The sequence below is a fragment of the Uloborus diversus genome, chromosome 5, assembly GCF_026930045.1.
Source record: "Uloborus diversus isolate 005 chromosome 5, Udiv.v.3.1, whole genome shotgun sequence".
NCBI classification, from domain to species: Eukaryota; Metazoa; Arthropoda; class Arachnida; order Araneae; family Uloboridae; genus Uloborus; species Uloborus diversus.
The window spans coordinates 39,789,230-39,804,854 of NC_072735.1; the positions used below are offsets into that span (position 1 = coordinate 39,789,230).

The 15,625-nt window shown below is 31.9% G+C and overlaps 1 protein-coding gene across 1 annotated transcript in view; it reads left to right on the plus strand.

Moving 5' to 3' along the window:
- The window catches only part of LOC129223437 (cell adhesion molecule Dscam2-like), a 157,639-nt gene that overhangs the window by 44,978 nt on the left and 97,036 nt on the right, over positions 1 to 15,625 (plus strand). Inside the window, exons 5-6 of the mRNA XM_054858050.1 lie at positions 8,325 to 8,594; positions 11,228 to 11,638. Coding sequence (XP_054714025.1) covers positions 8,325 to 8,594; positions 11,228 to 11,638 — 681 coding nt within the window. The remainder of the gene's footprint in view (positions 1 to 8,324; positions 8,595 to 11,227; positions 11,639 to 15,625) is intronic.

Below are 15,625 nucleotides of genomic sequence, written 5' to 3' on the forward strand. Positions count from 1 at the left end.
TTTCATTCTGCACTGTAATTTTCAAAACATATTTCCGATTGGTTCATTTTGAAAAAAACTTCGTCATCTTCACCATTCCGCTTTGCTCTACATTTTTCTACTTAAAATGTGTATTTAGCAATTGCAGTCCAAAAGTCACGTTGCGTTTCTAAATAAGTTAGCTACATGACTAAAGTTATTAGAATTTAGTAAAGTTATCGACAACAGAACATTGATTTGAAACTTAAAATACATGTGGATAATACTTGTCACGTATGTCGTAAATGCTTTAAATTAAGTTCCATTAACAAATTTGGTTTGATAATTTTAGGCGTTTTAAATAATATAATAAATGTTAAATCTTACATTAATATTTTTTTTCAAAAAAAAAAAAAAAAAAGAAAATGCTTTTTAAGTTTCTTTATTTATATCCGTAAGAAATTTACTTAGACTTTTATAATGCTTAAATAAATATATCTCTGGGAGTGAAAATGAATATTATGCGCGTTGCAACGAATACAGGCAATTATTTTATTGGGCGATTCCGTGTGCAATATTACATTTCAGTAAAATAATGGCAGTGAATTAAACTGAATGAGAAGTGTCGATTTTCTAATTAAGGATTGCACGTATATGTATTCCTCTCTTATTACGGGGCAGTTAAAGGTTAATGGAATCGTTTTATTTCCAATAATTGTATCCATTAATTCAAACTGTCATTCGCAGTCCGCATTCTACCATTATGAGAGAAGTTTGTGCATTTGAGATAGTCAGCTGAGTGAAATGAATATTAAAATATGATATTAGTTTGCTCCTGATAAACTTACGTAGAAAAAACATGCAGCGGGCTCCATCAAACACTTAAAAATAGGTACTATTGCACAATTTAAATTATTTTTTCCGGCACTTAAACAAAGAAGGAAAATTTGACCTTATTGGGAACATCGGCTCCAATGTCTGGAGAAGGCTTAAGTAAGTCATGAAGTAATTTGCCAAACGTTCTCAATACGGCCAAATTTTTCTTCTTTGTTTAAGTGTTGGAAAACATAATTTAAATTGTGCAATGGTACCTATTTTTAAGTGTTTGATGGAGCTTCTGCATGTTTTTTCAACGTAAGTTCATCAGAAGCAAGCTAATGTCATATTTTAATATTCATTTCACTCAAATGAATATCTCAAATGCACAAACTTCTCTCATAATGGTAGAATGCGGACTGAGAATGACAGTTTGAATTAATGGATACAATTATTGGAAATAAAACGATTCAATTAACCCTTAAGTGCCCCGTAATAAGAGAGGAATACATATATGTGCATGCCTTAATTAGAAGGAAGGCAAAATATGGAAGATATTGAACGTGAGGAACAATCTTCAACGTCCATCACAAAGACAATGATTAACACTGCTGATATTATTATCTAGTGGAATCTCAGAATTATTTTACATCAGTGAGCTCTGTGTGTTCCCTCAAATTAAAAAAAAAAAAAAAATTAGGAGGCAAACATTTTGAAAGCAACAAAGCATGTCTAAGCTATGCGGAGTCGGCTTGAAATAGCTCTCAAAAACGTAACGTTTACGAGTTTAAGAAGTGGACAGAACGTTGGAATAAATGTATTTAGTCCCGCAGAAGTTATTCTTAAAAAACCAACGTAAGTTATGAAGATTAAAGATGTTCTGCATTTTTTATAAATTTAGTTTTATTACTCATTGAACAGCCCTCGTAGTTAATTGCGTTTTAACCCCTTCCAAAATGACGTGAGTATATATATTATAGCAGTATACATTTATGTTTTTCTTACCAAGAAAGTTCTAGTTTTATCCTTATATTCTTTTAGTGGCTATTGATCAATCCCGATTGCTACACTGTTAAAAATTTTCCGGAAAATGTACGGTAATTGTTACTGTCATCCATGTTGCCAGGAACTATTACCGTAAAAATCAAATATTACAGTAAAATGTTACTGTTTCCTCGGTAGGCCACAGCAACCAATTTGAGCTGGGATCGCTTATTTCTCCGGTATAAATTACCGTAAAGATCAGCGATGCTGTAAGTCCACCATTTTACAGTAACAATTACCAGAAAATCTTCCTGAATTTTCAACAGTGTAATTGTTTTTATTTGACCGTCTTTGGTGTTTTTTTCCTTCTTCAGCTTGGACCAGGGGTCCACAGGTGCGACTTGTCTGGTGCTGAGCAAGAATCCGCTTCTCCTGTGCGGGGCGTCCATGTCCTACACCCACGCATGCTCATACACATGCCTACACACACATGTGGCGCCTTTAGACTCATCCACACATGTCTAAGTGCATACACACATGTCTAAGTACACACACAAGCCTACACACTCACGAATGCCAACAGACACAACTATACACACATAACTGCCCAGGAGAAGGGGCATGCTTGGGGGTTTATGAGCCGTTTCCAGAAACATAGTACGGTCTTGTGGGAACTCGTGATTTCGAAACATATAATTTGAATTAAAAATATCAGAGTTCAAATTATTATTTTTAGTTACTTTTTAAAAGTTTTACCGCCACCTGCGGCTACACGAGTGCATTGTATTAAAATCAAGTCAATAGAATAATCAGTAGCATGCTTACTTATCTACCTGTGGCAGCAATATGCCTTTATGATACAATTTTACTTTCGTGTACAAAAGTTAATAAATATATGCACATAATATTTTACAATGTTCAATATTCCTGTTTATGTTGCTTAATATCCAACGTAAATGATAGAGGATTAATTGAGAATATCACAAACTAATTTAATACTTTAAGAAATGTAAATACTACATACACACTCTTTAATTTTATATTAAAGTATTGCGCGCCAAATTTATTATCTGTATATTGTTGTGACACAGCTATTTTATGGGTAAAAAAAGAGTGCGTACATTTTAATAAGAATATAATAACTAACTATAGCGAAATTAATTATAAAATTTCCTTTTTTTCAAGTTGCTTCTTTTTTGTTATTCAAACATTTTCATGACTAACACAAGATTAATTGGGCTGTAAATTGCGATATTTTTTATAATAGAACAAAGCTGATGTAAAGCATATTTTTAAAGAATCTTAAATCCCTGTCTAGATTGTTTTCATCCCACGCGTATATTTTGTACCACTTTTTTTTAAGATAACCATGCTCAAACGTCAATAGGAGTCTTATTTTTAAAATGAATGTCTTAATTAACTTTTAAAAATAAGCACATACCGCTAGCCCATGTTCTTACATATCATCGTAATTAACAATTTATGTAAAAGCTATAAAAATTGCTAGAACATGCTCATTGTACCACGTTTTCTCTTTAATAGTCACTCTACTTCACTGCTTTAAAGTCACTCTTCAGTTATACATTTTTATCTCATTAAATTCAGTGAAGTGTAGTTTCATTTCATTCAAAAAACATATTGCATTATATTTTTAAGTCCTTTGATAAAAGATCCAGCTGAAAAATAAAATTGTTCTGTTAATTCTTTACACAGTGAGAAAACATTGGAGGAAACGTGAACAGAAAGTTAGAATGTTGAAAGAACTTCAACTTTTTAAAGCACGTATCAACAAAGAAAATCTCAGCACTTTGACAAAGGAATGAAAAAGTCTAAAATAAGAAGCAAGTAAAAGTTGAATCCTAAAAAATTCTTTGTTACTCTCCGGTGTGAAAGAGCACTTTTTTTTGCAAGAAAAATTCTATAAGCTTCATTCTCCAGTAGAAAAAAAAATATGTTGCCTCTAGCACTAAAGATATGAAAAAAAATTGCACTAGCAAGAAAATGAAACAAAACTTGAATTCTCTCGATTTCTATTTATTTTTAAAATGTTTGTAGAATTCGGAGAAAGAAATGTTTGGAGGCCTTTGATACTTTAATTTAGTTTTAGAGAAGATGCTTGGTGGTTTTGTTTGAGGATTTGACTTGTATTCATTGTTTTGTAGTTTAAACACATCGTATTTCGCTTTCTCAAAATAATATAAAGGATGTTAAACTAATTTATTAGAAAGGATGTAAAGAAATATAGATTTATTATAATTTTTTTTTTTTTTTTTACTTTGAACAATTTTTTTTTATCAGAGTGAAACAAGGTTAGAGTATTCTTTTACAACATTCAAACTACCTATTGTAATACGTAGTAAATATATTTTGACTCCGTAGCTGCTTACTTGCTTGCTTGATGATAATGATTAAAATGAAAGTTAATTAAACTATACTTCCTTAATCATATGAGCTTAATATGACATTTAATCAGAAGACTTATGGATTACAAGAGGAAAAAGTAATCATTTAGGAGGAAAAAACATAACTCATCTTAATTTCTATTACAAACTCATTTCTAATGTGTCCGGATTTTTTCCCGGACATTTTAAATTTAAAAAAATGCAATTTTACTTATGTGCTTAGCAAAGCTGCGTTCAAAATTTCACACTATATTAAAAAATATTTTAATAAGTTGGTTTCGAAAAATTAAAGTAGTAATATAATTTTATTTTAAAATATTACAGTGATGGAACCAAAATAAAAATTTTGAGTGCTTAATGCATTTATCATTTTTAGATGTTTCTTTGAACTTTAAATAAAGCATAACATTCAAAAGAATGCATGAAAGAGCTCAGTAAAAAATCATTAAGATAATTCAAACATTGTAACAATGTATTTCAATCCAAAAAGACAAAAAAGAAAGAATAACTTCCTTTTCAGTTGTAACACTATTCAAAATATATATACATATTTATATATTTAGTGGCATATCAGTATATATTGATCTAAGAAGGGGCCAGCTTTAGAAGTGTGGCAAAGCTTAGAATCATTCTCAAACATAATTTCGTCTTGAAAGATGCCTCTGAAAATGGAATCATGAAATGATTAAATGGCTTACTTTTATGTAGACTTATGTAGACTATGTTACTTTGAAAGAATGCCTCTGAAAATGGAATCATGAAATGATTAAATGGCTTACTTTTATGTAGATATTTTCGTCATTTCAAATCGCACATAACTCTCCCAAAAGCAAATAAATCATGATCCAAAACTATGGTATAAGTATTAAACTTCACCTACATTTTAAGCTGCTTGTGTTGTCACACTCTATTTATGAAGCTTCAGATTCTGAACGTATGATATCTCAAAATATATTTCAGCAGTCTAAATTATCTTGCGGCTCCATTACGCCCCTGGCTATCGTGAAAAAACGCATTTAAATACATGAAAAAGAGATATTTGGAAAAGCATTTTTATCTTAATTGAGCTTCCAAGTTCTTTTTTATTGGGCCTACTATTATTTGATCAAAGAATATAAATGTGGGCCAGGATGCAAAATAAGAAAGCGCTCAACGAAAGTTTTTCTCTTTATGCTTTTTGATCCTTACTTACGTAGAATTTTAAGGAGCAGCAGTGCTGACTTTTTGTTACAAGCTTAGGAGAAATCATTTGAAAACTCCAGTTCTGATGGAAAGTTCATTTCAGTCTGATGACGTACCTGAGACATGCATGTTATAACGCACACTAAAAATTTTGATTTTAAGTACTGCAAAAAAGTAATGTAGGAAAAGGAAAAAAAAACAATTAAACGTATTTTTTCTGACCATTGAATCAAATGTGCCATCAGGGGGGAGGGAGGTAATCTCTAAGTATATTCTTTCGTTTTTGGTAGTTGATCTACTGTTCTTGTGGGCTGGAAAGTCCTGATTTAATGCATTTTAAATTTGCATGAAAAAATACTTCTACTTGGAATTGAAAGGAGGGTAGGGGTTATATTTTACTTGGGGGGGTGCTGTAGCTTTGGGTAGAGTTGTGCCATCGCACTTGGAGGATGGAAACACTTGATTTATAACTTTAACTTTGCATAAAATTATATTTCCCATTGAAATGTATGGAGGGGGTTGGGGGGTACTGCTCCGTTTTACGGGGATGAGGGGCTCTGTAGCATTGGTGGGTTGTGTCATCCCTCTTTGGGGGCAAACACCTTTAATTTAATGCTTCTAAATTTAGTATGACATAATATTTCAACTTGAAATGTACTCTAAAAATTCCGAAAAAAGATCCAAAACAGCAATTTTTAGATGCCCCTCCATTCCGAAATCCGACCCACAATGGGATAGGACGTTTTTACCTGTTATTATGGAGGGGATAATAAACACATTTAAACTTATTAAACTTATTACAGTTTTAAACTTAGTTTTTTGGATGTTTGGGTCCGACCCCTATTTTTGCTGTACTATTAGTAAAAGAAACAGTGTGAGGAGTATGTTTCAGCATAAGGCTAATTCAATATTTTATCCAATTGACTTTACTGAGATGAAGGTCGACTTTGTGTTGTTCAACGACAGTCACTAAAAAATAATTATTAAATTTAAAAAAAAAACCCGACTGCATATAAACTAAAAAAAACAAAAAGAAAATTGTATAATCCCAGTAATCTTTCACATTCATTTATTCCCATTTATTAGTTAATTATTAAACATTTATTTATTTAATTATTTAATTAATTTATTTATTTAATGTTCATTTTTTATTCATTATTTTTTTAAAATTGCTATTAAACATTTCTTTAATTTGTTATTTTCTTATTTATTTACTCATCTTAATAATTATTTGATTTTTATTCATCATGAATTACTCCTGTATCAATTATCAAGCCATTTATACATTTACTCACTCGTTTTGTAACTTGTCTAAAGAAAAATGTGAGAAAAATCAATTAAAAAATATTTTATTAGGGAAATATTATAGTTAAAATTACTTTTACCACGTCGCAAAATAATACTTTTCTACTTTTATTTGAAAGTACAAATTTACTGACAAAACTATAAAATAATATTTCAATATAAGCTCATTCGGAAAATACATTGTGCTCTCCTTAACTATCGCAATGTTCAAATTAAATTTCCAATTTGTTCATTTTGAAAAACATGTAGTTAATTATAACTATTTCGCTTTGCCTCATATTCCGTTACTTCAAAATATATTTCTCTTGAGAAATTTCTCGCTCGCAATGCAGCATTAAAAAATTAACGAATTTTTTTTATTCAATCTTTGGAGCTAAATTTGTTTGCTGACATTTTCTTTCGTGCTCTAATACATTGTTTATTATATATATATATATATATATATATATATATATATATATATATATATATATATATATATATATATATATATATATATATATATATATCAAAGAAAACCAGAAGAATAACTAAATTAGTATTAACAATTTTAAGCGCAATATGGTTTAATATGTATGATATCCAAAATAATAGACAATCGTACAATTTCTTGATTTTTAGCATTGTACGTTTTTGAAGCGGTTACGTTTCACAAATGCAAGTTCGTAAGTGTTCATTTCAAAAACGGTTAAATACTAAACTCAATACAATAAAAAAAAATCGCATACAAATAATCGCCCTCTGTAGAAAAAGTTATACATACATTAATCTAAAATGTGGATTTGAACTGTCCAACTTTTCTCGCTAATCATCGCTTTCAATCGCGGAACCAATCACTTTGCTAGTATCTGCCAACAGAAATTGACATCATGTATAAAATTGACTTGATATTTTTTTCTCTGTGTTATACGTTATAAAGTAATCATCTAAGTTCGGTAGACCAAAGACATTCCTACGTAATCTAATTTTATATTTCGGAGCTGACTTTTTTTTTTTTTGTATTTTAAATATTTTTTCGATATTGAATGCTTTCATAAATTCTTTTAACCCTAGAGAAGTCACGTTTCCTTTTGTTACGCTAGTGCTCGTGCTTCGGTCTTTTCCTCGCCGTAGCGATCCGTGAGACAAAAGCTGATGAAAGGAAGACCCGGGGAGAAAATGACACCTGACTAGGATGGAGCGCTATTGGTGCAAATGACCAACATACATTTCCAAAAGCTATGCAACCTTGAAATACCGAAGGAAGTTCTCAGAACTAAGTGTGTGGGCTGTGGGGAGTAATAGGCCACATTATTAGAATAAGGGGTGGTGGGATAGAGCGAAATATCTGACAACGGGCGGGAATCGACCGAAGCGCGACTTCTCTAGGGCTAAAATGATGCATACGATTTTTCTTTTTCTAAAACTTAATATTTTCTCTAAATATATAAAGTGTGACCATTTTTAAAAGTGACTACACATTTATAGCCACCATTGCATTTTATATAACTGCTTTTACTCCTAATGCTTTTAACATTAAGCATACATAAACGTTTCACACAACTGTTCAGAATTGCAGCATAACAATCATTATTCACGCACGAAACAATACTGGGAAATATTCTTTCTTTCGGCTCAATAAATCTGTCATGTATAACACGCCTTTCTTTCATTTTCTTCTCTTTTTCCTCGTATCAGAACCAATTCGTGTCAGCATCTACCCATCCGAGATGCAGCTTGACGTCGGGAAGACAGCAAACTTCAACTGTTCCATCCATGGCGGTCCAATCGGTTCTCTGACGTGGAAGAAAGATATGAGATCCCTCTCCGTCAATCAGAGACTGGTATTCCCCACGCCGACATCCCTACAAGTCAGGCAGGTGAAAAGACAGGATTCCGGCATCTATCAGTGCTTCGTGAGCAGGGATGATTTCTCGGCACAAGCGGCAGCCAGGCTTATTATAGGAGGTAAACGAGATATTTAATAATAAAGTGATTTTGCATGGGTTATGGTAAGAGGGAGAGTGGGGTGTCGGTGATGTTCTATTTAGGATAGAGAGAGAGTTTCGTGTTTAAATTATGATATTGGGTTCGTCTCTTTTATTAGATTTATCATTCGTTGTAGAGAGGTTTCGAATATGTAGAATTATTGATTCAGTTCACAAACTTTATGAAAAACGTAGACCTCACTTCTATATAATGCAATTAATTGTTGATAATTTCCAGAATTATTATTTGAATAACATTTTATTTTAACTCAGAAACGGATGCATCTTATAAGATAAGCCCAATACTGAGCAAAAGAAGTTGTTTAAAATAGTTGATTCGTGCAAAGCATTCGCACAAGACCCTCACCCCCACTCTCAAAAAATCTATGAAATATTATTCATGATACTGCAATTTACCATGCTTAAGTTTCCTTTACTGATTTTAATGAAATAATAATGTAGTTCAGAATCATGCAGTGAGTTTAGATTATATTATCTCAGAAATTTGGATCAAAGGTCAAAAAAAGGTCATCTAAAACCGATAAATCCCACGCTGAGATTGAGCCCACGATTTTCATACTTTTAGCACGACGCACTCACCACCTGAGCCCCACGATCTCACTCGTGGGGCACTATACATTAAAGAAATGCTTAATAAAAACAGAACAACCCGATTTTTCCGATAAATCAATACAATATGAGATTTTTGTTTGTTCTTCGCCGAAAGTGGTGGAAAAATCTTTAAAATGATGCTTACTTATGAAGTTTGATAACTATTGACAAAGTAATGGCGTTGTCACGAAAAAAAAACACCTTAGAGAATCATGAATGTTCTGTATATGAAAACTTTAAAAAAAACTTAATTAACTTACTTGCATTACGAATAAGAAGAGTACATCTTCTACGTAAAATTCATGAATAAAACAAGATAATAACAAATTCGGAGCCTTTGTAATGTGTTTTGTACAATAATGATACGTCCGTTACCATGGAATTGCTCTATTATGTAAATTAGGCAGATAAAACAGATTTACTTGAACTAGGTTTCAGTAATAACAATGAACTGAATGGCTATTGCATTCTTTTAATTAGTCATACCGTTTCACAAGACACAGTTCGTGACATTCCTAATCGAGTTGATAAAATATAAAACTGTGAACGATTCAAAAGTGTTTGTTTTGAAGTTTCACAGAAAAATGTCAAATACTATTTATGTTTACATAAAACTTTACTTGTAATTGTTAATGGCCTGATTAAGCTAAGCTGCTAAGCTTTGTATTAAATCGTTTAAATAAGCACCTGTTTCATAAAAATGCTGTCTTTGAAAATTATTTCGGAGAATTGAATCTTTTTCCACGCATTAGTTTACGTAATTAAAAGTCGTATTCTAAACATTGGAAACATTTGAGTGTTTTAAACTATATTTTTGTCGCTGAAACAGTACATTAATGAAGTTTGTAGACGACGTGATATTCTGAAGTCGTTTGTTTTTATTTATTGCGTACATACGCATGACTCTGTTAACCACAAAACTTATAGTTTTAAAAATAATTAAGGTTTAATGAAAAATTAGAAAACAAGCTTTGTGTTACAATACGATGCGAGTGAAAAAAAAACACACACAAATTCTTAAGAAAATGCGTAATATTGCTATTTCAAGGCTGCAATGAGCCTCTTCTTAAGTGCAAAAAAAAAAAAAAAAAAGAAATTTGAATTTTGACATCTTGAATTCAAATTATGTTTTTCGCAATCACGAGTGTGTATGTGTGTGTATGACATGGCATGTAGGCATGTATGATTATGTGTGTGTGTGTGTGTTTGTGTGTAGGAGGTATGTGTATGTGTGTGTGTTTGTGTCAGTGTGCAGGTATGAGTGTGTGGGCAGTTGTGTGTATGAGTGTTTGTCTGTGTTTTTGTGTAGGGGGTATGTGTATGTGTGTGTAGGCATGTGTGTTTGTGTCAGTGTGCAGGTATGAGTGCGTGGGTAGTTGTGGGTATGAGTGTTTGTGTGTGTGTAGATGTGCGTGTGTGTTTGTATGTGTGTATGTGTTTGTGCATGTGTGTAAGTGTATGTATTTGTGTGTGCGCGCGTGTGTGTGTTTGTGCAGTTGTGTATGTATGTGCGTGTGTGTAGCATACGAATGGAGCCTGGAGACGGTTTTCGCTAGATTAGCAGCATCGTGAGGGGCCGGTCGACGGTGATGCTGCTGAGGGTGCTGGCGGAAAATAAAATGATAGCACATCAAAACAGTCAAGTGAGAACAATAAGCAATCGTGATTGCTCAAAAAAAAAAAAAAAAGGGAAAAAAAAAAAAAGGAAAAAAAACATTACATAACAGGAAGAAGAACTCACTCACAGCAGTTCTCTCATGATTTTCTTGCTCTGTGACGAGTTTTCGTCTCAAGTGAAAAGACTCCATTGTAACCTTGAAATAGCTATATCCTGCTTTTTCTTGACAATTTGTGCCTTATTTACGGTTTTCCTCTTTAATTATAAATACATTTATTTAAAGCACTCATTATTTTCAAATATTTCAAAGTAATTCGTAACTATAAACAAAACGCTTTTAACCATTCATACACCTTATACATTGTTTTCTCTCTATTTTACAGATCTAGCACCGAAGTTCAAGATGACATTCCCAGAAAAGACAGTCAGGCCCGGAAGTTACGTTTCTCTAGTTTGTGTCACTTCCGGCAATCCAGCACCTCAAATGAAATGGTACTTAGACGGAATATTTTCATTGTCCACAAGGCCAGGCATACTAGTGAGCACTTACCTAAGTAACGCTGGTGATGTGATTAGTTACCTGAACTTTACGTCAGTAGATGTGTCAGATAGTGGACTGTATGAATGTGAAGCTTACAATGATGCTGGAAGCTTGAGGTACTCTAAGCGGCTGAATGTTTTTGGACAACTTTTCATTCGTCCCTTGAACAATCTAACTGCATTAGCAGGAACAACTTTTAGTGTTAACTGCCCTTTCGGAGGATATCCGTTTGACACAATAACATGGAAAAGAGGTAATAAAAATTTTATTTGATTTTAGTTATTATTTTGAAAAGAAAAAAAAATACGTTTGAATATGGGCAATGTTCTACTTGATTTTTCTGCAAAAATTTAATAAATAAATAAGATAATAACAATCACAATTTATCATATTTTTTATTATTCATTATAAAGCTATAAATATCTGCATCTAGTATGTATTGGCAAATCCACACATTTTTAGGGCAAGGAAATCAGTACCTTCTATGTTAGGGAAATTAATTTTGATGATGTCATGCTTTTGAAACATTTTAATCACGCTGAGGATAAGAAGAGATGGAAGGTAGTCACAAAGCGTATAATATGACGAACGTACGCATTATACTGGCATAATTTACATTCCTTAACAAACGCAATTCAATCATCGCTTAAAGAAGTAAAATCTGACCAAGAAAATTTGAGCCTTTGCTCCGCTTGTTTCAGAACTGTCCATTTTCGTGAAGGGGTGATATGGAGCAGTTAAGTTGCAACGGAGTTTGCAAGTGCGTCATTGATTCTAGGTATTGATTTTGTCATCTTGGAATTTAAGAAAATACTCAAAAAGGTAAAACATTTTAATTTTGTGCGGTCAAGGCAGTTGTGTCATTGAACAGGTCACATCCTACATAAATGTGTGGGTCTTGGTTTTACTTCTTTCTGCAGCCATTGGTCAGAGATAACAAGGGTAAATTAGGATAAATGAAAATATAATCTTTGTGTTTAAACGTAATCTGTCTTTTAGAGGAATTGAAACATAAAAATTTGTGTATTGTGTTCAAGACTACTCTTTGAGAGTGACTACAGTGGCTCCCAAAAGTGTTCGTACACCTTAAAATTTTGTAGTAAAATCAAAATAACGCAAAACTGAATTCGAATATAAAATCCAATTTTTTTCACAGCATTTCTATCCCATTCTAAATAAAACTCAGGAGTTTTTCTCAAAATATTGCCAAAATTTATTTTTGAAATTTGTCAAAAAACGAAGAGACAGAGAAAAAATACGCCACAAAAGTCATCGTACACTCAAATATTGTCGAATAAATTCGTGATTAAAGTTATCATATGTCGTTTTTTTATTTATTTTTTGCATTGTGATGACACTGTAAAGTCATTTGACTTTAGTTTTTTTGTTTATTTATTCATTAATATTTTGCTTATTATTTTTAAATGGCAGATATGTGTAAAAAACAACAAACACGATTCTAAATTTCATTTTTTCCCCTCACAGTAGCCGTGAATTGGTTCGAAATGTCTCTAAATTAGTTAACGTAAATCAGTCTACAGTGAAGTGCTTGATTAGATGCTTTAAAGACAAGTATTTGATCGAAAACAAGGTAAGAATAGGTCAACTGGCAAAATTAACAAAGCGTGTTCGGATATTTACTGTTAAAAAAATTATGAAAAATACAAATTTGAGTGCTGAAAAAGTTTCTGCAGAATTGAATGAAACATTTTACGTTTTATTTTCACTTAAAATTGTTCACCAAGTTCTCTGATTAGCTAGATTGAATGGGAACACTTCCTGCAAAAATTTCTTGTTCGTGCGAAAAACAGAAAGCTTACGCTTTCCGTCGTAAAGTCAATGACAAACAAGATCAAAACGTTTTGGAACAATGTCTTACATATAGATGAAAATGAATTCAATATTTTGGGTTAAATTTTTGTATAATTGTAAATAGAAGAAAAATTGAGGAATTTAATCTGAAGAACTCAGTTGGATCAGTTAATCAGGACGGTGAAGATGTTCTTGTGTGAGGGTGCATATCAGCATCAGGACTTTGAAGTTTGGAATTTTTTGAAGAAATAATGCATCATGCTGTTGATTTAAATATTTTAAAAAAGAACTTTAAACTATTTGCCCAAAATTTGGTAATTGGAAACAACTTCGTTTTTTTTTATCAAGATAACGATAAGAAGCAAACGTTTGCGTTTTGCGCCTCAAAAATTAACTTTAAACTTAGAAATATCTCTTCAATCGCTAGATTTAAAATTAATGCAACATATTTGGAGATATCTGGCGGCTAGATTACGGAAATACACCATTGAAACGAAAAGCGAACTAGAAACAGTAAAACTCGAAGTGTGGCTGAACACTTACTCAGAAATTGCACAAAAAAAAAAAAAAAAAAAAAAGAAAGAAAGAAAAAGAAAGAAATATATTCCTAGACGTTTGAAAGCTGTTGTTGATACTGAATGATATTCTACTAAATAATAACTTAGTAAAAAGTTAGATTATTTACTAATTTTTTGACATTTTTCCTAAGTGTACGAAGACTTTTGTGAGATCAAGTTTCTGGCATTTTTTGATTATTGATTTCTTAAAAATCAAGTTTTATTATGTTATTAAAATTTTTCATGTAGTTTTGTTGAAAATAGATCATAGATCTTATAATTAAACACTCATTCCAAAATATTAGTTTTAACTAATGAATAGTGGCGTATTTCATTGAAAATCGTAGGTGTACGAACACTCTTTTGGAAGTCACTGTAGATATAAAAGTTTAAGACTATTACAGTATTTTTGGTGAAGTTTTTTTTCTGATTTTACCGCTGACTCTAAGGGGACCCCAGAACACCAAATTGGAACGCATAGTTACAAGTGAGGTTGATAATCACGCTATACACACTCAGTTTAACAGCTTAATAAGTTCTACACCAAAAATACTCAATTTGTCGCCTGTCGTTCGCAATCTATCAGCTAAATCCTTCAAATGTAAGAAATACCTTAAATTTAAAATCATACAAAAAATAAGTATCTCAATTATGCTCTCCGTTTATGAACACTTTACACTAAAATGTATATCTTGCATCAAAATTGAGTTTTCCAGAAATGTAGGAAGAATAAAAAACTTGGTTTTTTCTTTTTGTCAAAAGATACAGTGATCGCGGGATAAGCGGAAACACCTAAGGTGCTCACTAAAATAGTGCTGTGATGATGAAATTCAAAAACACCTATTCTTAGTATCCCTTCTCATGACAAGTAAAAACGAGTTAAAGTCAGTTATGATTTAGGTTATGAAAAATATTAGACCAATACGCTTAGAGAAAATTTTTTGGCAGTGCTATCTCCAAACAATGACGATTGCTGTACAATTGTTTGGAAACATGCAATAGGGGAAGCTGCTGTACCCACGGACAAAATTTACTTTTCAATTTTTGCTGGTCTCTGGGAATGGATAATTGATCGGAAAATATTTCTGGCCAAATCTACAACTTATCATCTAGTATGGCAATTTTTGTCAGGCAAAAATCTCAAAGCTTTCAACCTCAAAAAGAAAAAAAATCTTAAAAACCATATTTTTTGTCCGTGGGTACAACAACTCGTTCACCCCAAGGACAGGTGCCTTTGTACCCATGGACACGTAAAAAAATAATATATAAATAGGTCTGAGGAATAAAACTCAATACATTTTCATAAGCCATTTTACATTGAAATAATTCAAACATCCATTGAAAATAACATTAAATAAAATCTCCAACAGAAATTAAACTTTGAAAATTAATCGAAGGTTTTTCAACACCAGTGAACTCTTTAAAAAAGTTAATAGTCTTAAGAGAGTTAATATGTTATGAATAATTAATGTGTTTTTAAACAAAAAAATAACTTAATTCATGATAGTATGGCTCTCTATGTATCTACATAACAATTTCAATTTATATGCAAATTGAAACCTTTAACCAAAATTAACCCACCAAAAAAAAAATAAAAAAAATACTCAGTTTAGATTAAACAAACAAAAATCTAGAAAAGTTGACTTCATATGAAAACAGGTGGGATTAAAGGCCTGTTGATCCTACAACAGGTGATGGTTACTTTAACACTATAACTTCAAGCCTTACTTCAAATTCATCATCATTCTTGAAAGCAAATTTCGGACGTTGATGACAAGGTACTATTTTGATGTACTTCACATTATAAGAAGACTCATGTGTGACCCAAGAGACTAAAAATTGCTGTTCGTGGTTACACATGGTTGTGTGTC